Raw genomic sequence first — 24570 nt, 5'->3', positions numbered from 1 at the left:
GAATGGAAAAACTCGCAGACGTCGACCTCAGGGAAGATCAGTGTGGGCTCCGCGGCAATACTGATCCTATGACTCACGCTGGAAGACAGGTTAAAGAAAGGCAAAGTTAAATTTAAAGCACTTGTAAATTTACAAAAAAATTTTACAATTTAGACTGTAGTACACTGTTTTGAAATCTGAAAGCAGTAGGGATAAAATAGAGAGAGCGAAATGTTACCTACAACTTGTGTAGAAACCAGACTGCAGTTATCTAAGTCGAAGGACATGAAAGGGAAGCAGTATTTGAGATGTGAGTGAGACAGGATTGTAGCCTACCCTTAAAGAACCCTGTTGGAAGAACATCCGCAACTGAGCATTTTAGCAGAGGTTGAAAATACCTTTTCAGTTGTAAATTTCTTTATTTTCACACGACGACTTTCGGACTGTTATAAGCCCATCTTTAGCTGTAGTAGCTGTGCTGTGGTCCCCGAGCGCCGCGTGTATCAGGGAGTCCCTGTTCTGCGCTCATAGGCAGGACACCACGCCTGGTACAGGCGGCGCTCGGGGACCACAGCACAGCTACTGCAGCTGAAGATGGCCTTATAACAGTCCGAAAGCCGTCGTGTGAAAATAAAGAAATTTACAATTGAAGCGGTATTTTCAACCTCTGCTAACCTCAAGGGCCGGCCGGTGTGGCCAAGCGGTTAAAGGCGCTACAGTCTGGAACCGCGTGACCGCTACGGTCGCAGGTTCGAATCCTGCCTCGGGCATGGATGTGTGTGATGTCCTTAGGTTAGTTAGGTTTAAGTAGTTCTAAATTCTAGGGGACTGATGACCTTAGAAGTTAAGTCCCATAGTGCTCAGAGCCATTTGAACCATTTTTTTTAACCTCAAGGATTTTTATTTTATTTTATTAGATTTTATTTTGATTTACACATCTAGTTCAGTAGGAACAAATTGTGAAGAGAATCTCCATGGTGATGGAACGTGGCAGTAGATGAAATTAACTTAATAATAATTAATAATAGATAAAATGTTCGCAAATCGTATGCAGACGACATGCTGCCTAGAATACATTAGTGTAAACAAGAATATAACACAGGAATCAGTTTAGTTTTTTCCAGGTACTCCCAGCTGGAAGGACGAAATTCTTCGATTTAGCCGCGCGGGATTAGCCGAGCGGTCTCAGGCGCTGCAGTCATGGACTGTACGGCTGGTCATGGTGGAGGTTCGAGTCCTCTCTCGGGCATGTGTGTGTGTGTGTGTGTGTGTGTGTGTGTGTGTGTGTGTGTGTGTGTGTGTGTGTGTGTGTGTGTCCTTAGGATAATTTAGGTTGAGTAGTGTGTAAGCTTAGCAGTAAAGTCCCATAAGATTTCACACAGGCTGGGTGTTGTGTGATGTCCTTAGGTTAGTTAGGTTTAAGTAGTTCTAAGTTCTAGGGGACTGATGACCATAGATGTTGAGTCCCATAGTGCTCAGAGCCATTTGAACCAAGCCATTTCACACACATTTGAACATTTTCTTCGATTTAGACTTGAAATATTTTTTAACCTTCATGAGGCTGCCTCAGTCGACTGTTGGTGACGTGATTGTGAAGTAGAAATGTGAATAAACAAGCTTTTTTACACTCTTGCGGTCGATTATTAAAAACGGGTGGAGGAGAACACAGTACGCCTTTCCGCATAAGAGTGATGGAGGTGCGATCCAAATTCAGACTGGATTTCTATGGATTATTAACTGAAGTAAAGCTGCTAATTCTTGCAAATAAGCTGATAGTGATTATCAACAAACAACATTTCAGTAAGTATTTATTGGGAGACCAATGTCCTAGTTCCCAGACTCATGGACACAGGACGACAAGTAGTTTGCGAACTTACACTACATATTGCTCCATCTACCATTTATGAACCAAAAGTATAGTGCCATATGCCATAAGCGATTTAAAATAGGTAACGAAGATTAATTTCCGTGTTGGACCCTCACGTAGTGCAGATACTGTTCTGATGGGAAATATAGCAGCATTCAGTTTTTGAACAAGATCCTCAACATGGGCTTTCTGTGACAGTCAAACTAAGTCTCACCACCCCCCCCCCCCCCCGCCCCCCACCGGTATCCGTGAACAAATTAGACGCCTCATTCTAATTACTGTGGATAAGGTCCATATGCTGTCTGTTGTTGAAGTACTAGAGGAACCAATTGTGAGCTATTCCTGTTATGGATTATAAGAACTTCTGCAATAATATTTTGTGAGCAACCAAATGAAATGGTTCAAATGGCTCTGAGCACGATGCGACGTAACTGCTGAGGTCATCAGTCCCCTAGAACTTAGAACTACTTAAACCTACTTAATCTAAGGACATCGCACACATCCATGCCCGAGGCAGGATTCGAACCTGCGACCGTAGCGGTCGTGCAGTTCCAGACTGTAGCGCCTAGAACCGCTCGGCCACTTCGGCAGGCCAACCAAATGAATTGGCTGAGTTAAATCAAAGAAGACTTCTAAGTGGTGGCAACTTTTTAATTAATGCGTCCGGTACCTCACAGAAAAAAATATCATTTTTAGTTTTAAACCACGTCTACAACCAAACAGTACGTTTGACAGCAAATTATGTGAACTGAAATGATCAATTACCCATATATACATGTTGATCCGAAGGTCATGTTCTGTAGGAAAAATAGTGAGAACTAGAACTCCACCGACAAACTTTCAGAGGTGGTAGTATGGACCAAAACAAGAAAAAAGTCTAGTAAACACGGGCTCTAAAATGCGTATGTTAAGAGTTGGTTTTATACTGTAAAATAAATCTCTTCTGCTGTAAGCTCTTTGCTTTCCATTTTTTGAGAGGCGGTAGCATGGACCAAAACAAGAAAAATGTATCCAGTAAACATGGGCTCTAAAGTGTACGGGCTATGAGCAGTTGTTTAGTAGATGAAATGTGTTTCATTGTAGCGAAAATAAACAAGTGCTCACATCTCTTACGCTATGCATCTTAGAGCCCATTCTCACTAGACTTGCTTTCTTTTGTTTTGGTCCATACTACTACCTCTGAAAGTTTGTCGAAGGAGTTTTGGTTCACTCTATTTGCCCTATGGGACATGACTTCTGGCCCTCTGAACAGACTTTTCAACAACTTTTACAAACATCGATGGCATGTAAATACGTCTAAAACTGTCTATTTTGTCCCTTTCTCCTTTTGTATAAATCCGTTTCACTACTGAGTGTTTTAATCGTTCAGGAAACTGACAATTCCTAAAGGGGAAATTACAAATGCGGCTGGGTGCTGGACTAACATGCAGCATAGCCCTAGAGTATCCTGCTTAATACCCTATCATCATATCCACAAGAGTCCTTTATTTTCAGCAGTTTTATTACTGACTCAATCTCCCCCTTATATCACGCAGGTGTATTTTAGATACCAGTTTTGGAAAGCCATTTTCTGAGAGAGCTGCATGATTCCCTGTAGAAACTAAGTTTTTATTTAATTCACCTGCTGTATTCAGAAAGAGATTTTTAAATACTATACCTTTATCAAACTTATCAATAACAAAAGTATTTTTACTACGTACTGACATTATGTCCTCGACCTTATGCTGTTGGCCAAACACTTCCATCACACGGTTTTCATTTTATCCCTAGGATCAGCTATTTTATTTGCGTAGCACTTGCTTTTTGCCTTGCTAAAGACATTTTGAAGCACCTTGGAGCATTGTTTGCAATGAGCTACTGCAGCTGGATTGCGACCATTTCTAGCGTTTTTATATACCGCCCGCTTTGTTCTTAATGATATCAAAATCTCACTAGTCAGCCGCACAAGTTGCCTGTTAGTGCCATTACCCTGTTTTAAACGTTCTAATGGGAACAACTTCCAAAGAGCATGAGAAATGTGTCGTGGAGAGAATTATTGGGTTGGGTTATTTTGGGGAAGGAGACCAGACAGCGAGGTCATCGGTCTCATCGGTTTAGGGAAGGACGGGGAAGGAAGTCGGCCGTGCCCTTTGAAAGGAGCCATCCCGGCATTTGCCTGGAGCGATTTAGGGAAATCACGGAAAACCTAAATCAAGATGGCCGGACGCGGGATTGAACCGTCGTCCTCCCGAATGCGAGTCCAGTGTCTAACCACTGCGTCACCTCGCTCGGTGGAGAGAATTATATTTTTCGTCTGTCTTGCCGCTCTGTGTATGATTGTGCTACTCGTCCCCTGCATTCTTGTTGGGAAGAATACAGTCTGCGCCAGATGATATGAATGTAGGAGATCTTCAAACATTTTTTACCCTGCATAATTGCTTATAAAATTAATGTCAGGTGACAACTAATTTTTGCTACTTTCTATAAAATGAACCCAGAACTCCCTCTAACTTGAACAGAAATGTCCTGAAATCAGAGTTATTCAATTTGTACATTTATAAAGCAGTAAAGGAAACCAAGGGTAAATTCGGAAAGGGAACTAATGTTCTGAGACAAGAAATAAAATCTTTGAGATTTGTGGATGATATTGTAATTCTCTCTGAGACAGCAAAAGGCCTAGAAGAGCAGATGAACGGAATGGGTGTCTTCATAAGAGATAAGATGAATATCAGCAAAAGTAAAACAAGGTGAACGGAATGCAGTGAATTAAATCAGGTGATGCTAGGGCAGTTGGGTTGGTCAATGAGGCACTAGAAATAGTAAACGAGTTTTGGTATTTGCGTACCAAAGAGAGAAAAAAAACTGACGATGTGCGATGCAGAGGGGGTACAAATGCGGATCGGCAATAGTTAGATAATTATCTAAGAAAAACAGATTAACATAGAATGTAAATTTAAATGCTAGAAAGTCTGTTTCGAAAGTATTTGCTGGAGTGTATGCATGTACGAAAGTGAAATGCAAACGTTAATCAGTTCAAATAAGAGGGATATCTAAGGTATTTAAATGTGGTGCTACAGAAGTATATTGAAGATTAGGTGGGTACACCGAACAACTAATAATGAGACAGTAAAGAGAATTGGGGAAAAGAAATCTACGGCACAAACTGAATAAAAGAAGAGATCAGTTAACAGGGCACATCATGAGGCATGAAAGAATAGCCAATTTGATAGTGTAGGGAAGTGTGAAGGGAAAAATGCAAAGACGAAAGGTTTAGTATAGTAAGCACGTGCATGTCGGTTGCAGTAGCTACGTACAGATGAAAAGGCTAGCACAGAATAGACTTGCGTGAAAAGTTGTATCAAAGCAGCTTCGGACTGAAGGCCACAACACGTGACAGGATACAATAATGTTGTCTCGTATGTTACCAAAATAAATTTTATAATTTTCTTAACAAGTTTTCTCGTTGGAATTTTCCACGAGTTCTACCAGAACGTAAATTCATCAGCGACGACGTTTTTCGTAAAACAGGCTGAACAATTTGACACCTCTCACGGTTTCACGGAATAGTTTTAAGTTTTCTAGATAAAGTATGTCTCAAAAAATGGCTCTGAGCACTATGGGACTCAACTGCTGTGGTCATCAGTCCCCTAGAACTTAGAACTACTTAAACCTAACTAACCTAAGGACATCACACACATCCATGCCCGAGGCAGGATTCGAACCTGCGACCGTAGCAGTCGCACGGTTCCGGACTGCGCGCCTAGAACCGCGAGACCAAAGTATGTCTCACATACATCTATAACATTGAGGATATTCATACATTTTTTTTTTATTCAAATGTGTTAGTGCTTATTCTTTTTATACAGGCTGAATTAAAAAAAAGTATCTTGGAAATTTTTTCTGATGTTGGATTTATTCTTTTTATAACTATTGGCAAAAATTATCTTTCAAAATGTACCCCACCATATTACAAACTAAAAACAGAGATGTGTAATATCTTATTCTGAATTTCTACTTCTTCTACTTCGTTTACTTACACCCAAATGTCAACATGTCAGTGATTCAGCTCGGTGCCAAACGTTGTACATCGACAGAGTATCAACCAAAACTCCGATATGGTTTGTGCTATGTGCTGTCGTCTAGGAGAAGTAATAGCATCTGACCTATGGGCCACAGGAAAATCATAACTGCGAAAGTCTGTCGTGTAGAGCTCCCGTGGGGAAGTCGGTGGAGAGTTAGTTTGTCGTACCTGGGTCCCAGGGTCGAACCCTGGTCATGCCAGGTTTTGTACTGTAGTATGTGCGAAACTGTTATTTGGGACAACACGATTCTTACTTGTAAAATGACTATTCGGAGTTCACAGCAACGTTCTATTGCAGTCGTCTTCCGCTTTGTTTATTTGAAAGTATCAAACCTGAATAGTACATTTGAAGTTGCACAGAATAAACGTAAACAATCGGAACAGAAGAACAGAGAGACAACTGCATCACATGCGCGGAAATAATACTAGTAGTAATTATAGTTATGCTTATTGTTATTATTACAATTGTGCTTATTATTATTATTATTATTATTATTATTACGAAACGAAACGACATTAGAATACCATGCAGGAATAATTTAAGGATTTAGTTGACAATTAAAGAGCATATAGTTACAGCAATCGATAGATAGGATTCACTGTGCTGTGCGAGGGGCGTTTGAAAATTCCGTGCAAAGTCCGAGAGATGGCACCACCGGCGCGTATCGAGGTCATGTTTAGTTAGTAGCATCTTTGGAAAGAGCATACACCATGTTTCAGCGACATTGATTTATTTATTTGTGTTTGGCATTCGTATGAATCAAGGAAGTCGAGTGATTGTCAAAAAATGGAAGAAAAAATTTCGTGTGGTGATTAAACATTACTTTATGAAAGTCAAAACGCCTCAGGATGCTAAAGAGAAGCTTGATAAGCCTCACGGCGACTCTGCACCTTCGATTAGAACAGTTTATAAGTAGTTTCAAAATTTTTGGAGTGGCCATATGAGCACAAGTGATGCTGAACGTTCTGGACGCCATGTGGAGGTTACGACTCCAGAAATCATTGATAAAATCCATGATATGGTGATGGATGATAGAAGAGTTAAGGTGCATGAGATTGCTAGTGCTGTGGTCATCTCGAATGAACGGGTACATAATATTTTGCATAAGCATTTGCACATGAGAAAGCTATCCGCAAGACGGGTTTCGCGATTGCTCACGCTTGACGAAAAACGGAATCGTGTGAAGTGTTGCAAGGATGGTTTGCAGCTGTTCAGAAAGAATCCTCAGGACTTTAAGTGTCGTTTCGTCACTGTGGATGAAACATGCATAGATTACTATACTCCTGAGACCAAAAAACAATCTGAACAATGGGTTACACCGTTTGAAAACCGTGCTGCAAGAAAAACGCCGGCGATTGGACCGCAAAAAAGTCCTTTTCCATCACTACAATACACCAGCACACATCTCAGCAGTTGTGGTCGCAAAATTAACAGAAATAGGATTATAACTCGTTTCACATCCCCCTATTCTCCAGATTTGGCTCCCTCGGACTAATATTTGTTCCCCAGTTTGAAGAAATGGCTGGCGGGACAAAGATTTTATTCAAACGAGGAGGTGAGTGCAGCAACTACGAGCTATTTTACAGACTTGGACAATTCCTATTATTCGGAACGGATCAACAACATAGAACAGCGTTGCAAGAAGTGTATAAGTCCAAAAGGAGCCTATGTCGAAAAATAAAAAAGGTTTACCCCAAACACGTAAGTAGTTTTTATTTTTGCACGGACTTTTCAAACGGCCCTCGTACATCAAGAAGCACTGTCTTAAATTTGCAGGCATTGAGCACATGGAGAAACTGGTGGTACGAATAGCAAAATTTCTGAAATTTTACGCGTTGTTCCACTGTTAGTTGCAACGGTTTTCAATGGAACTGAACGAAGAATAGGGAGACTTCATGTTTTCTCCAAAGTGCGTTAGTTAATGTTATGTACATTGAAGGGAGACGGGGGAAAAAGAAAGGCAAGGAAAGTAAAGGGAAGTAACAAAAGATATCAGCTGCATTGGAACTTCGTGCAGAGTCGGTGGCGACGAGTGAAAATGTGTGCCAGACAGGGACTCCAACGCAGGACCTCCTGCTTACTGGGCAGTTGTGTTAACTGCTACGCCACCCGCACGCAGTGTTTATTGCATGTGTGAAGACTACTTCTGCAGACCCAAGTTTTCACCTAGCGCCACCTATCTACGGTCCACGTCCATGTCCTCCATGCTCGCTAATTTTAGATTTCCGCTAGAGGTCGAACGTAAATGTGCATCCGCATGTCCGGAAGAACAGACACTAAGCGCCCACATAATAAAAAATATGTTGGTTAAGTCAAGGGGTATACCTGGAACGGTTTTTCAATTTAAAACTCGCTATTGTTGAATTTATGAAGGAAAAAGGAGCGCAGAAACGAAAATTATAACATGCAGAATGGATCGCAGGTCTCGCGTTTTAATTGGACTTGACTGTAAACTGCCAAAGTTAAATACCACTAGGTGAGAAACACTTCTTTCTAATTTGATCAGGATGCATTTAAGAAGATACTCGCGCTATAGAAGCGACATATTCTGACACACACAATACAGTTCCCTGATCTCACTGGTGTTAAAGAGAACGTGAGGCCTGAAGAATTCATTGCGGCCTTGAAAGAATTTGAAGGATAGTTTTAAACGTTTTGAGGACACTGCCAATATTACATCTGTTTTCGAGCCGTTTTCCACACTGTTTGCCGTTTCAGTTGAAAGTGCTCCTGTTCATTTATAGATGATACTGATTGATCTGCATGGTAATTCTCATTTTAAAGTAGTCCAGAATTTCTACATTGCTTCCCTTAGGTAGAGGTTCCACATTTCTATAATAAGGTTGCAACAGTGCTACAACATTCCGACAAATGCGTGAGAGACGTTTTCTCGGGTATGAAACTAAATAAGTCATGATTACATATCAACGTGAAAGCAAAAATAAGCCGCGCGAGATTAGCCGAGCGGTCTAAGGCGCTGCAGTCATGGGCTGTGCGGCTGGTCCCAGCGGAAGTTGAGTCCTCCCTTGGGCATGGGTGTGTGTTTTTGTCAAAAATGGCTCTGAGCACTATGGGACTCAACATCTTAGGTCATAAGTCCCCTAGAACTTAGAACTACTTAAACCTAACTAACCTAAGGACATCACAGACACCCATGCCCGAGGCAGGATTCGAACCTGCGACCGTAGCAGCCTTGCGGCTCCGGACTGCAGCGCCAGAACCGCACGGCCACCGCGGCTGGCTGTGTGTGTTTTTGTCCTTGGGATAATTTAGGTTAAGTAGTGTGTAAGCTTAGGGACTGATGACCTTAGCAGTTAAGTCCCATAAGATTTCACACACATTTGGACATTTTTGAAAGCAACATTCAGTGAAATTGCCTGCCTCTGTCGGTATGCCGACAGATTGTACAAGACAAAAATGTCCCACAAATAATTAAATAATACTGAAAATTCGTTTTGTTGTTGATCTATGTAGTTGAGAAATGTGAGACGTAAAACCAAGTCGTACGCAGTGCGATTCCATTGCCATTTAAATGCGACGCACTTACAGTTTCCCCCCTCTTTCCCCTCCATGCGCTCAGACAGCGTGGCGTGGCAGTGGGGGAAATGTGCCAGCCTGGCTAAATGCTAACGAACTCGTGTGAAGGCATACGGCTCGCGGGCCGAATTCTTGCTCTATCGACTTCCCCACAGGAGCTCCACATGACACACGCTCACAGTGATGCTTTTCTTGTGCTCCGTAGGTATGGTGTTACTTATTATGTATCGTTTATGCACATTACCCTGGATGACAGCACAGAACATGAACTATATTGTAGTTTTGGTGTATACTCGATACACGTTTAGTACTGATCTGTCTGTCATCTGGCGGTTTGGGTGGTTGAGTTAAGCGTGACTTAGTATGTAGTCCGCTGCACTCAAGGTTTGGCAAATTTATTTTATTTAATCTTGTGGCCAGATTCCCTTCCTGTCGCCCCATTCGTCAGTTGCCTGAGGGAGTGAAGTAGTGTGCACGCTTCTTTGGGTCGGAACAGCAAACCCACCACGAGCTTATCGTAGTTCTAACCTTAGGGATTTTCAGCTATAGTCTTGTGGTATGATACGTGGTTTGGCTTCTCATGTGTCGTCTTGTGTGCATGTCCCATCTGAGGTTAACTGAATGTCGCTGAGCGCTACCTACCACTGAACGCTTGTGGTTTCTCCTCCATAACTGGCGGATGAGCGAGTTCTGGGAAAGACAGCACTTTATGTAGAGTCTCTCGCTGTGCGTTGGCATCTATCAACTACATAGGGCTTGCTGGCCATGTCATGCAGATAGTGTGCCAGAAAGTCATAGAGCACATGGTACACTTGGCGCAGGATTTTGTTCTGAATAGCCTGTAGTGCCTTGATGTGGCTGGCAGCTACATTTCCGTAACTTTGCTTGCATAGTTCATGATTGGCCGAAACCTTTCATTGGACAGTGGATATAGTGCATCAAGCCACTACGTTATTTGCTTATGCACATGGGGAATATTCTCCTTCTCCTACTGATCAAACAAGACCGCCAGGTACTTCGAAGGTATGGCAAATTCAATTGGATGCCCAAAGGGCACTACGCTGGCGACCTCTTGTGGACAACGTTTGGTCAGGATCATACCTTGGCTTTTGGCAGCATTGAAACCGACCCTCAAATTCACAGCCCATTCTTCAAGCTGGAGGCAAGCTACTTGCAGTCAACGGTGCACAGCAACTGGCCACCTGGTGCACGTGAGATGTGCTATGTCACCAGCGTGTATGGTGTTGATGGCTGTGGCACCTTCGGGAGGTCTCCTGTGTAGGCTACATACAGCACTGGACCTAAAACGACGCGCTGCGCAACCCTGGCTTTAATGCTCATTTCGGTAGGTATACCCTCTCCAGTATGAATGGTGAAGGTGCAGTGTTCAACTGCGAATGAGTTCGACAAACGCTTGCAGGAGGGGATGTACAAAGAGCTTATAAAACAGGCTGTGATGCCATACGCTGTCAAAGCCTTTGACACATCTAAAACATGGTTCCACAATGTTATTTATTGCTGAAGGCGAGGGTAGCCTTCTGAACAACTCATAACAGCTGCTGAATGTGCTAGTGCTACCTTCCTTCATATGCAAGTTGAGTCGTGCTAGGAAGATACACTCGAAAACCTGGCTGATCATCAGGAGGACGCTTATGGGTATGTAACTGGTAGGGTCCTTCCTATCTTCCCCAAACTTCGGCATGGCCACCACAACCACATGTTTCCAAAGACGAGGACAATGCTTCTGGGTGAGGACGATGTTGAACATCCCCGCGATGTAGGTAATCACCGTCGCTGGCAGTGCTTTGAGAGCTTGGCTCATGGTGTTATCAAGTCTGGGAGCTTTCACAGTTGGAAGACGTCACAGATGACCCTCACCTCCCTTTCAGTGGCCGGCATAGGACCTCAGATATGTGAGTGACTTGAAGACTTCTTAAGTAACAGATGCCAGATCAGAGATAGCTTTATCATCAGGAGTGCACCAGGGAAGTGCAATGGGACCGTTCTTGTTCTCTATATACACAAACGGTCGGACGGATAGGATGAGAAGCAATCTGCTACTGTTTGCTGATGATGCTGTGGCGCACGTGAAAGTGTCGTCTTTGAGTAACTTTAGGAGGATACAACATGACTTAGATTTTCTATGTGACATTGTTACCAACTTGATCTAAATGTAAGGAAAGATAAGTTAATGGAGATGAGTACGAAAACCAATACTGTAATGTCCAATGGCCGACTTCTCTTATTCCGAGAGTTCAAGGAAAGTGCAGTTTGTCTATTAAAGAGACTGCGTATAGAACACTTGTGCTACCAGTTCTTGAGTACCGCTCGACTGTTTGGGATGCCCACCAGCTCGGATTGAAGGAATACTTAGAAGTAGTGCAGAGGTGTGCATCTTGAGTTATTAGCGTTAGGCTCAGTGAACAAACAAGAATTACTGAAATGCTCCGTAATCTCAAATGGGAGTTCCTGGAGGGAAGGCGACGTACCTTCGGCGATACGCTATTGTGAAAATTTAAAGAATCGACATTTTCGGCTGACAACAGGACGATTCTACCACCATAAATATAAATTTCGCGTAAGTACCGCGAAGATAACATAAGAGAAATTAGAACTTGTATGCAGGTATACAGGCAGTCGTTTTCCCCTCCCTTTATTTGAGAAAGGAAATGGGAAGAACATGACTAGTACTGGCACAAGATACTCTCTGCCCTGTACCATACGGTGCCTTGCGGTATATGTATGTGGATGTCACGATGTACCTGGTGGAGCAACACTGTATTTAAAGTTCTCTAGCAGCAGATTTTGATTTCACAGATGTACACCATGGAAGAGAATGTCTTTATTTTGGTTACTGTTTTGTTTTCATTCTACAGTAAAGTTATTTTTGATTTTGTCAGGCTTATTCTTTCATTCTAAGCTCGCTTTGAACCGAAGCCTACACAAGTAATAGATATGCAGGTGGTGCAAAAGTTATTTAAACAGTTGATTATACTATGCTTTTACATGCACATAGTATTGTGCAATACGACACACAATTAGATACCGTGGTTTCTTGCATATCTACATCTACATGACTAATCTGAAATTCACAGTTAAGTGCCTGGCAGAGAGTTGTCGAACCACCTTCAAACTATTTCTCCACCGTTCCATGTGCGAACGACAAGCGTGAAAAACGAAAACTTAAATCTTCCCGTGCGAGCTCTGATTTTACTTGTTTTATAACGATGATCATTTCTCTCTATGTAGGTGGATATCAACACAATATTTCTGCAATCGCAGGAGAAAATTGGTGACTGAAAGAATCTCGCCGCAAAGGAAAACGGCTTTGGTTTTATGATTTCCTCTCCAACTCATGTATCATATCTGTGACACTCTCTAGCCTATTTCGCGGTGATAGAAAACTGGCTGCCCGTCTTTGAACTTTTTCTATTTCCTCCTTCAATTCCTTCTGGTAAGGATCTCATACCGCGCAGCAATATTCCAGAAGAGCACGGACAAACATAGTGTAGTTCGTCTCTGTGGCAGATGTATTGCATCTCCGAAGTGTTTTGACAATAAAATGCAGTCTTTGGTTCGCCTTCCACACAACATTTTCTATGTGATCGTTCCAGTTTAAGATGTTCGTAACTGTGATCCATTCGTATGCAACTGAATTAACAGCTTTTAGATTTGTGTGATACATTGTGTAATCGAAGTTTAACGGATTCCTTTTCGTACTAACGTGAACGAACTAACACTTTTCAACATTTAGAGTCAATTGCACCTTACCACACTATACAGATACATTGTCTAAATCATATTCCAATTAATACCTTTACTATAGGGTAAACGACAGCATCATCAACAAACAATCTATGAGCGCTGCTCAGATTGTCTCCTAAATCATTTATATTGATTAAGAAAAGCTGACAGCTCATAACATTTCCTCGGGGAACTCCAGTTATCACTTCCTCTTTACTCGATAACTTTCCGCCAATTACTATGAACTGTGACCTTTCTGACAGGAAACCATAAATTCCATCCGTACGTAAGACGATAGTCCATCGACACGCAGTTTGGTTAGGAGCTCTTTGTGAGGAATAGTGTCAAAAGCCTTGTGGAAATATGGAATCAATCTGACATCGCCTGTCGATATCACTCATTACTAAATGTGAATAAAGAGCTAGTTGTGCCCCATAAGAACGATATTTTCTGAATCTAGACGCAGTCTGATTAGGAGCTCTTTGTGAGGATAGTGTCAAAAGCCTTGTGGAAATATGGAATCAATCTGACATCCCCTGTCGATATCACTCATTACTAAATGTGAATAAAGAGCTAGTTGTGCCCCATAAGAACGATATTTTCTGAATCTAGACGCAGTCTGATTAGGAGCTCTTTGTGAGGATAGTGTCAAAAGCCTTGTGGAAATATGGAATCAATCTGACATTCCCTGTCGATATCACTCATTACTAAATGTGAATAAAGAGCTAGCTGCCCACAAGAATGATATTTTCTGAATCTGCCTAAGTGTCATTATACAGTTTTCTTCGAAGTCATTCATAGTATTAGAACACAGTTTATTTACCAAAATCCTACTGCAAATTGAGGTCAGTGATATGGATCTGTAATTCAACAGATTATTTCTATTTCCATTATTATGTATTGCTGTCACCAGCCCAACTTTCCAGTCCTCAGATATAGATCTTTTATCGACCCTGTGGGTGTATACAATTGCTTAGTATGGAGCCGAAATGGTATACAATATGGACCGAAGACCTTGACTTTATTTAGTAGCTTAAGCTGCTTCGCTACATTGAGTGTATCTACTTCTAATTTACTCATGTCGCAAGCTGTTCTTGAATCGAATTCCGGAATATTTACTTCATCTTCTTTGATGAAAAATTTAGGAAAATCTTGTTTAACAACTCCGCTTTAGTGGCAGTGTCATTGTTAACATTATCATCAAATGGCTTAAATGGCTCTGAGCAGCATGGGACTTAACATCTGAGGTCATCAGTCCCCTAGAACTTAGAACTACTTAAACCTAACTAACCTAAGGACATCACACACATCCATGCCCGAGGCAGGATTGGAACCTGCGACCGTAGCGGTCACGCGGTTCCAAACTGAAGCGCCTAGAACCGCTCGGCCACACCGGCCGGCTAACATTAACATCGCTATCGTGTTGTGAAGGTACTGATTGTGTCTTACCGCTGGAGTGCGGTACATATGATCAGAATTTCTCTAGATTTCCTGCCAGATTTCACGACAGAGATTCGTTGAAAAAACTATTGGAAGTATTCGAATTGAAGTCCACGATAAATTTCGAACTTCAGTGAAACATCGCCAATTTTGGTGATTTTGCGTTCTTTGAAATTCGCCATGTTTGTTTTGTTACTTCTGTAACAGTCTTCTGGCCGGCTTTGTGTACCTTAAGGGATCAGTTTCCTCTGTTATTAACTTATTTTGTATGAAACTCTAAATTAGCGTCGATACTATTTATTTGAATTTAAGTCATACATAGTATACACTTACAAAGCTTGGAAGATGTGAGTCTGTCTCTTAGAAGGCGCCAATAAAATTTTTATCTGACTTCTTAAACAGATATATTTTACATTTACTTTTGGTGGATTTACATGTTACGCTATTCGGTCTTGCCATAACGGTCTTATGATCACTAATGCCTGTATACGTCGTTATGCTTCCTATTTGCACAGGATTATTTATTGCTAAGAGGTCAAGTATGGTTCCGTAACCGTTCACACTTTGGGTGGGATCCTGAACTAATTCCTCAAAATCATTTGCAGAGTAATGGCTCTATGGGACTTAACGTCTGAGGTCATTAGTCCTCTAGACTTAGAACTACTTAAACCTAACTAACCTAAGGACATCACACACAGCCATGCCCGAGGCAGGATTCGAACCTGCTACCGTAGTAGCAGCGTGGTTCCGGACTGAAGCGCCTAGAACCGCTTGGCCACAGCGGCTGGTATTTTTCAGGGAAAGAATTTAGTACAATTTCGGACGATTTTTTATGCCCAGCGCCGGCATTAAGCATGTAAACTGTCGGAAAAAAATAGTGCACATGGAAAGACCATGTCGATTTTGATCCAATGACGAAATTTGCCATTTGGAGGATAGTGGATGTACAGATTATGTTTTCAATGTCACCTGCCAACAGATAGCGTAGTAGCATAGCTACCAGAGCGCCATCTGTGTCTGTCGTTTAATAAAAAATGGTCACAGCCAGAACCCTCAGTATGGTGCAAAAACGTGTGAAGCAAGCAGGCAACCTCCAACGGAGACGCACTGTTGCTTTCTACAGTCAACTAACGAGTTTGAAAGGGTTCAAATCGCAGCCTTCAGAATGGCGGAACGGTCCTTTTGGAGAATTGCCACACAAGTTGGAAGTGCTGCGTCAGCTGTGCAACGATGCTGATATCATGTGAACATTCTCACGTCCGTAGACGAGGCTCTGGACGTCCACGCATCACAGATGCCCGCCAGGGTCGTCGTATTGTAAGGCCAGCAGTGGCAGATCATAGAGCTACCGAAGCCCAGACGTGTTAACACGAACTGTTGCGAAACAGTTATTAGCAGTGGTACTACGGGTATAGGCACCTCTAGCCCCTCTCCCATTCACGCCACAACACCAATGTGCGTAGTTTGACTACAGCCGTCAGAGAATCACTTGGAAAATGGAAAAGCGCGCCGTGGTCTTCAGCGATTAAAGTAGATTTGCATGCACGCAAGTGATGGTAGTTTGCACGTACGAGGTGCATTCAAGTTCTAAAGGCCTCCGATTTTTTTCTCTCCGGAATGGAAAGTGATAGAAACATGCGCATTGTTTTAAAATTAGGCCGTGTTCATTGTCAATACGTCCCAGAGATGGCAGCACCGTACGGCAGATGGAATTTTACCGCCAGCGGCGAGAATGAGAACTGTTTTAAATACTTAAAATGGCGACGTTTTCCTTACTTGAACAGCGTGCAATTATTCGTTTTCTGAATTTGCGTGGTGTGAAACCAATTGAAATTCATCGACAGTTGAAGGAGACATGTGGTGATGGAGTTATGGATGTGTCGAAAGTGCGTTCGTGGGTGCGACAGTTTAATGAAGGCAGAACATCGTGTGACAACAAACCGAAACAACCTCGGGCTCGCACAAGCCGGTCTGACGACATGATCGAGAAAGTGGAGAGAATTATTTTGGGGGATCGCCGAATGACTGTTGAACAGATCGCCTCCAGAGTAGGCATTTCTGTGGGTTCTGTGAGTACAATCCTGCATGACGAACTGAAAATGCGAAAAGTGTCATCCAGGTGGGTGCCACGAATGCTGACGGACGACCACACGGCTGCCCGTGTGGCATGTTGCCAAGCAATGTTGACGTGCAACGACAGCATGAATGGGAATTTCTTTTCGTCGGTTGTGACAATGGATGAGACGTGGATGCCATTTTTCAATCCAGAAACAAAGCGCCAGTCAGCTCAATGGAAGCACACAGATTCACCGCCACCAAAAAAAATTTCGGGTAACCGCCAGTGCTGAAAAAATGATGGTGTCCATGTTCTGGGACAGCGAGGGCATAATCCTTACCCATTGCGTTCCAAAGGGCACTACGGTAACAGGTGCATCCTACGAAAATGTTTTGAAGAACAAATTCCTTCCTGCACTGCAACAAAAAACGTCCAGGAAGGGCTGCGCGTGTGCTGTTTCACCAAGACAACGCACCCGCACATCGAGCTAACGTTACGCAACAGTTTCTTCGTGATAACAACTTTGAAGTGATTCCTCATGCTCCCTACTCACCTGACCTGGCTCCTAGTGACTTTTGGCTTTTTCCAAGAATGAAAGACACTTTCCGTGGCCGCACATTCACCAGCCGTGCTGCTATTGCCTCAGCGATTTTCCAGTGGTCAAAACAGACTCCTAAAGAAGCCTTCGCCGCTGCCATGGAATCATGGCGTCAGCGTTGTGAAAAATGTGTAGGTCTCCAGGGCGATTACGTCGAGAAGTAACGCCAGTTTCATCGATTTCGGGTGAGTAGTTAATTAGAAAAAAATCGGAGGCCTTAGAACTTGAATGCACCTCGTACAACGAACAACTGGTAGGCGCTGTCTCATAGAATGTTTTTGTGCAAGACACACTGGCCAACGCTGGGCCTTATGGTCTGGATTGTGATAAGCTATATTTCTCGTTGAACTTTGCATATGTGGAATGTTGTTAGACCGGTTCATTTTCCGTTCTTGCTACACGAAGGTGATGCGTTGTTCCAACAGGATAATACTCCCCCATACACTGCCTGCGAAATTCACTGCAGCAACTTCTCTGGCCACTATTATCTCCGCAGTTGTCTCCAATCGAGCACGTGCGGGAAATGATGGTACGAGAACTGGCTCGAGCGACTCGTCAACCAATAACTCTCACAAAACTACGTTAACAAGTTGAGCAGGCATGGAATAATGTATCCCAGGATAGAATTCATCATCTTTGCGATCGACTGGATTCCAGAGTCAGGGCCTGCATTGCCACCCATGGAGGCTACATCACGTACTAATATTGGCGTTTCAGCATGGGTCGATACCTGAAACTTCAGAACAGCTTGTGCTACTGATCTTTAAATGTAATCATTTCATGTACTAATATGACTGTTGCAACAGTAAGCCTTGAGTGAATTGGAAACCTCTAAAAGGGTGTACTATCTTTTTTTCTGGAGGCGAGTTTTCGCCAACATGTGGAGGATAGACTGAAGTCACCACCAGCTGTAACGATATGAGTGGGGTATCTATTTGAGATGATACTCAAGTTTTCTTTGAACGTTTCAGCAACTGCATCATCTGAGTCTTGGGGGGGGGGGAGGGGGTGTTGCTAAGAGAAATAATTATTAATTTATTCCGGCTATGAAGGATAACTGTAGGAAGCATTTAATTCACTTCCACTACAAGATCAGGTACTTCTAACAGCAATAAATACTCCAGCACCAACTGTATTTTATCTATCCTTCCTGAAAACCGTTAGGTCCTTTGTAAATATTTCAACTGAACATATCTCGGGCTTTAGCCAGATTTCAGAACCCATAAAGGTTTTGAGATTCATTGTTTTGTGTTGGCGATTGGAGCCCTTGTTCCTTCACAACACCGTTGCGACAGTTTACGACTATAATAACGATTGCTCTTAGGTCTATCCTCGTCATGTGTTTCACTTACACTCTTTGAGGCTAAAGCCCTTTCTGTGCTTCCCGAGACCCTCTAAACTGAAAAACCGCCCAATCCATTCCACACAGCCTCCGCTACCTGTGTAGCCGCCTCCCTTCTGTAATGGATGCCCAACGTTTCGTCCAGTTATTTAAACGATGTGACTGTGTCAAACTGGACACTACTCACAATGTATCTGAACATTACGGGTTTGTTTTTCCTATTCATCAGCATTAACTTACATTTCTCTACATTTAGAGGCGCCTGCCATTCATCACACCAACTAGAAATTTTGTCTAAATCATTTCGTACCTTTCTACACAGTCACTCCAATTCGACGCCTTCCCCTACAACAAAGCATCATCAGCAAACAACTGCAGACTGCTGTCTACCCTGTCCGCCAGTTCATTTATGTATATGTAACGTTCGATCTGTACAATTTTAGGTTTCACTTAGGAATCTTCGTTGGAAAAGACAGCTGCAAGTTTACAGTGAGGGCAAATAAATAGTAAGAAAATCAGGATGTAGCACTGAATGAGAGGGTCGAGTTTACTCGGAGTAACTGAAGCCTCTGATACCGCTACGCTACCCCACAACCAAATTGCCACCTGTCAACCTAATCAAGACTTTGGGCTACACTACACATCAGTACGTTACCACAGCCTACACCTCGAAAAGTAGAATAGACGTAAAAAATAGTTTTATTGTTCTGTTCTCTTTCATTTTAAAGATGTGTGATGCTAGACACCGCAACAACACTGAATTAACGGATGAAACCGACAACCGGTATCTGATAGTTCACTTGAGCCTTTTATATGACAGGTGGACTTCCACTTCCTTATTCACGGTACGGTCCCATAATATGACCCGAGAAAAGGTGTACGGATGTTATATGATGCTAAACAAGACTTTCTACTTCACCATGTGCAATCGGCTCGTATTATTTAAAGAACAAGTATGAGTTTTCGAATCAAGACAGAAAGCTAGATATTGGCCAGAAGATGTACTTACGCCCTGTTCGCCTGCCAAGAAGAAGAGCAGGTCATAAGCAGTGAAAAAGTCTCTGCGAGCGAACCTGAAACACGAGGAGAATATTGTTACAGCAAATAACATACATTTTGTCACTCTCTTATATTAATGACCAAATCAGTGTGCCGAGTACTAAGGGTGGCCGCAGCATTGCATCAAAGAGGAAGAAAAATTCTGAAATAGTCATTTCTGATGTAGCTGATTAGGTGAATTTGAAGCGCGTCGCGCCCCAATAACTAAATTTTACACGATATACACAAAACTTACCCTACCTTAAAGGAACATTACTTGTACATTCAATTTTTTTTTCTGTAAGGTGGATTTCTTTGATAACTAAAAGGTAAACTACATTAGGGCATTCAAAGTACTTTTTATTTTGTTTAAATGATTATGGATGTCACTGTTTTGACTTAAATTTTATATTATTTGCAATATGATTGAATCCAGCCTATGCAACAAGTAGAAAATAAAATTAAAAAATATTCACAAAAAATTGAAACGTGTGTCGCTGACTTTAAGTTGACACTGAAAATGAGATTATAAAACTGGATTAAACAACAGCGAAAATTCTGTTAGATACAACAAAGTAAATAGTGATAAAGTATCACTAATTAATACTCAGCTACGCTTCTTTGATTAGATCGCGTAAAATACATTCCAGGCCCAACATTCGACTGTAAGAATTTGTGAAACCTCCAAAAATCACGAATCAGTAGGTCTGTGTGACTGACTATTAGCAGCAAAGTACTGAAACAAGACAATCTTCGTCTCCCCAGCGTGACACCTTATTATGCGGCTATGCCGAATTCGCAATTCAGTAAGTGAGTTTTGCATTTAGTTGCACCTGTAGATTTGAAGAAGATTTCAATCTCTGGAAAGGGAATCTTCAAAAACGTTCAAATGTATGTGAATTTCTAAGGGACCCAACTGCTGAGGTCATCGGTCCCTAGTCTTACACACTACTTCAATTAAGTTAAATTAACTTATGCTAAAAACAAAACATACACCCATGCCCGAGGGAGGACTCGAACCTCCAGCGGGAGGGGCAGCGCAGTCCGTTACATAGCGCCTCAAACCGCGCGGCCACTCCGCGCGGCCAGGGAATCTTCTCGACCTTGAAATTTCACCGTCTTTTTCTCCTTAGTAGCGCAGAAAATTACATTTTCTTAGTGACAGCTACATTTGGATCCACAGATGAAGCACAAACGAGCACACCTAAAGAATAATATGGCCAGCTTTTAGTGCACACTACAATTAGCTCTTCTTCGTGCAAAAGTTAAAAGTTCGGAAATAAGAATAAATCAGATAGTAGGAATTTGTTGTAGAAAATAATGACAACTTAATTTGAACAAATGGTCCGGGGGAGAACGGCTGCTATCTAACAGCGAACAATATCGGAACAGGGACGTTTCTAAGCCCTAGCGCAAGTGGCAGCACTTGTCGCGCCACTGCAGTGTCAAATATGGAGAAAGAAAACTATGCAGGTGATTTTGAATCTAAACAAGTGTGAGGCTCTCGGTGTACAAACTTAACTCTTGAAAGAGGTAAATACATGACTGGTTGCTGTTCTATGTATTTGCATTGTATTAACAGTCACGGATTCTAAAATATCGCCGGCTGGGGTGTCCGAGTGGTTCTAGGCGCTACAGTCTGGAACCGCGCGACCGCTACGATCGCAGGTTCGAATCTTGCATCGGGCATGGATGTGTGTGATGTCCTTAGGTTAGTTAGGTTTAAGTAGTTCTAAGTCTAGGCGACTGATGACCTCAGAAGTTAAGTCCCATAGTGCTCAGAGCAATTATTATTTCGAAAATGTACGTAACAGATACGCTTAATGTATTTGAAAGGTGTGTTTTGTTTCCATGTAAGTGCTATTACATTTTTATCATGTCTCCACATAAAACTGATATTATTGTCCATATTGTAGGCGGTGATATTGTTTAACCCTAGTAATAACAATGACAACGTAAAATCACCATCGCAGTACGCGCAGGTTGTAAACGACGAAGCAATATCGGGTTGAGCTTTATAAAAGAGATAATATAATTTTTTTCTTTAACAGGCAACCTGAAGAAGTTAGAACATAAATGGGATGAAGAAACCATGAAGGAAGCTGTAGAAAAAGTCAGACTTCATGAAATCTAAATCAAGGAAGCGAGTGAGAAACATTGAGCTTGAACAAATAGTTTTGCTGTTACACTTGAAGCTTTGTGATGGAACAAAGAGATTCCCATGAATCCTGTTTTAAAAATAATAAGCTTTTTGGGAGATGATGAAGAGGAAACGGTACTGCGTCCTCATGTTAAGAATTTAAATAGCCAGTTTAAACCTTTGAGTACAGACCAGTTGATAAATCCATACAAATTATAAAAATGTATGTATATATGTTGTTCCACATTTCGTCCTAAACCACAGCGCTGATTTCAAGCAAACATGGTACACATACAACCTACTGCCTGGAAAGAATCGCTGTGGGGGTAAGAACCACCTACCTATCACAAGGGTAGGCAGTGGAGGTGAAAAATAAGTGTAGCCCACGACGTGCGAATACCCACACTTCATTCATGCAGTATTTGAGAATGAGAGCACCCCTAGCGATTTGCAACAAACTTTGCACTACTTGCTGGAAACACCCACAAAATAATGAAAGGAAAAAATCTGTCGATTGCAACGTTTACGCCGTTCATTAAGTAAAACTGCTGCATCACGCATCACGTTACATTTATTACTCCTTTGCTACTAATTCTATTCACAACACATTTCGAAGACAGTGTACACGTTTGCCGCTGAATGTACCTACAAAGTTATGTCACTGTACGAGACATTCTTCACGAGATACGCCATAAGCATTGAGCTGCTTGAAAATGAAACTGCAGGGTGAAATTTGCTAGAGATACACGTGAGATAAGGGTATAACTATGTGTGAAATATATGTAAACTACACTACTTGCCATTAAAATTGCTACACCACGAAGATGACGTGCTACAGACGCGAAATTTAACCGACAGGAAGAAGATGCTGTAATATGCAAATGATTAGCTTTTCAGAGCATTCACACAAGGTTGGCGCCGGTGGCGACACCTACAACTTGCTGACATGAGGAAAGTTTCCAACCGATTTCCCATACACAAACAGCAGTTGACCGGCGTTGCCTGGTGAAACGTTGTTGTGATGCCTCGTGAAAGGAGGAGAGATGCGTACCATCACGTTTCCGACTTTCATAAAGGTCAGATTGTAGCCTATCGCGATTCCGATTTATCGTATCGCGACACTGATGCTCGCGTTGGTCGAGATCCAATGACTGTTAGCAGAATATGGAATCGGTGGGTTCAGGAGGGTAATACGGAACGCCGTGCTGGATCCCAACGGCCTCGTATCACTAGCAGCCCAGATGACAGGCATCTTATCCGCATGGCTGTAACGGATCGTACAGCGACGTCTCGATCCCCGAGTCAACAGATGGGGACGTCTGCAAGACAACAACCATCTGCACGAACAGTTCGACGACGTTTGCAGCAACATGGACTATCAGTTCGGAGACCATGGCTGCGGTTATCCTTGACGCTGCATCACAGACAGGAGCGCCTGCGATGGTGTACACAACGGCCGATCTGGGTGCACGAATGGCAAAACGTCATTTTTGGATGAATCGAGGTTCTGTTTACAGCACCACGATGGTCGTAGCCGTGTTTGGCGACAGCGCGGTGAACGCAGATTGGAAGCGTGTATTCGTCATCGCCATACTGGCGTATCACCCGGCGTGATGGTATGGGGTGCCATTGGTTACACGTCTCGGTCACCTCTTGTTCGCATAGACGGCACGTTGAACAGTGGGCGTTACATTTCAGATGTGTTACGACCCGTGGCTCTACCCTTCATTCGATCCCTGCGAGCCGGCCGCGGTGGTCAAGCGGTTCTAGGCGCTCAGTCCGGAACCGCGCGACCGCTACGGTCGCAGGTTGGAAACCTGCCTCGGGCATGGGTGTGTGTGATCCCCTTAGGTTAGTTAGGTTTAAGTAGTTCTAAGTTTTAGGGGACTGATGACCACAGAAGTTAAGTCCCATAGTGCTCAGAGCCATTTGAACCATTTTGATCCCTGCGAAACCCTACATTTCAGCAGGATAATGCATGACCGCTTGTTGCAGGTCCTCTACGGGCCTTTATGTATACAGAAAATGTTCGACTGCTGCCCTGGCCAGCACATTCTCCACATCTCTCACCAACTGATAACGTCTGGTCAATGGTGGCCGAGAAACTGGCTCGTCACGATACCCCAGTAACTACTCTTGATGAACTGTGGTATCGTGTTGAAGCTGCATGGGCAGCTGTACCTGTACACGCCATCCAAGTTCTGTTTGATTCAATGCCCAGGCGTATCAATGCCGTTATTACGGCCGGTGGTGGGTGTTCGGGGTACTGATTTCTCAGCATCTATGCACCCAAATTGCGTGAAAATATAATCACATGTCAGTTCTAGTATAATATATTTGTCCAATGAATACCCGTTTATCATCTGCATTTCTTCTTGGTGTAGCAATTTTAATGGCCAGTAGTGTATATGTGACATGTGCGTACGCGGGCATAGCCGCGAATAAGGAACCCCTCCTAATCCCGCTGATTGGTTTCGACCGAACTTGGTACACATACTGCGTACTATGTGGAAAGAAATACAGTTGGGTAAGGAATGGGTATCCCTCTATTGGGGAGTCGGTGATAATGTGGAGTGAGAAGGCAGAGGAGGAAATGGATTTAGGCGGGGGGGGGGGGGGGGGCGGGAGAGGAGGAGTGGACAGAGAGAGGGCGAGGTAGAAGCGTACAGAAGAGAGAGAGGAGGAGGAAATGAATGGAGAGAAGGGGGAAGAGCAGGTGGGCAGAGAGAGGGAGGAGGAGATGTATAGGGAGAGGTGGAGGAGAATAT

At 42.8% G+C, this 24570-nt stretch overlaps 1 protein-coding gene across 1 annotated transcript in view; it reads right to left on the bottom strand.

Annotated features, from left to right (window-relative positions):
* Positions 1 to 24570, bottom strand: part of LOC126470611 (inactive phospholipase C-like protein 2) — a 725325-nt gene that overhangs the window by 372432 nt on the left and 328323 nt on the right. The window contains exon 5 of the mRNA XM_050098565.1: positions 19634 to 19697. Within this exon, the coding sequence (XP_049954522.1) occupies positions 19634 to 19697 (64 nt within the window). The remainder of the gene's footprint in view (positions 1 to 19633; positions 19698 to 24570) is intronic.

Source organism: Schistocerca serialis, chromosome 3, assembly GCF_023864345.2.
Source record: "Schistocerca serialis cubense isolate TAMUIC-IGC-003099 chromosome 3, iqSchSeri2.2, whole genome shotgun sequence".
In the NCBI taxonomy this organism is placed as follows: domain Eukaryota; kingdom Metazoa; phylum Arthropoda; class Insecta; order Orthoptera; family Acrididae; genus Schistocerca; species Schistocerca serialis.
Note: the sequence above shows the minus strand (reverse complement) of the source record. Positions and strands in the feature narration are given on the sequence as shown.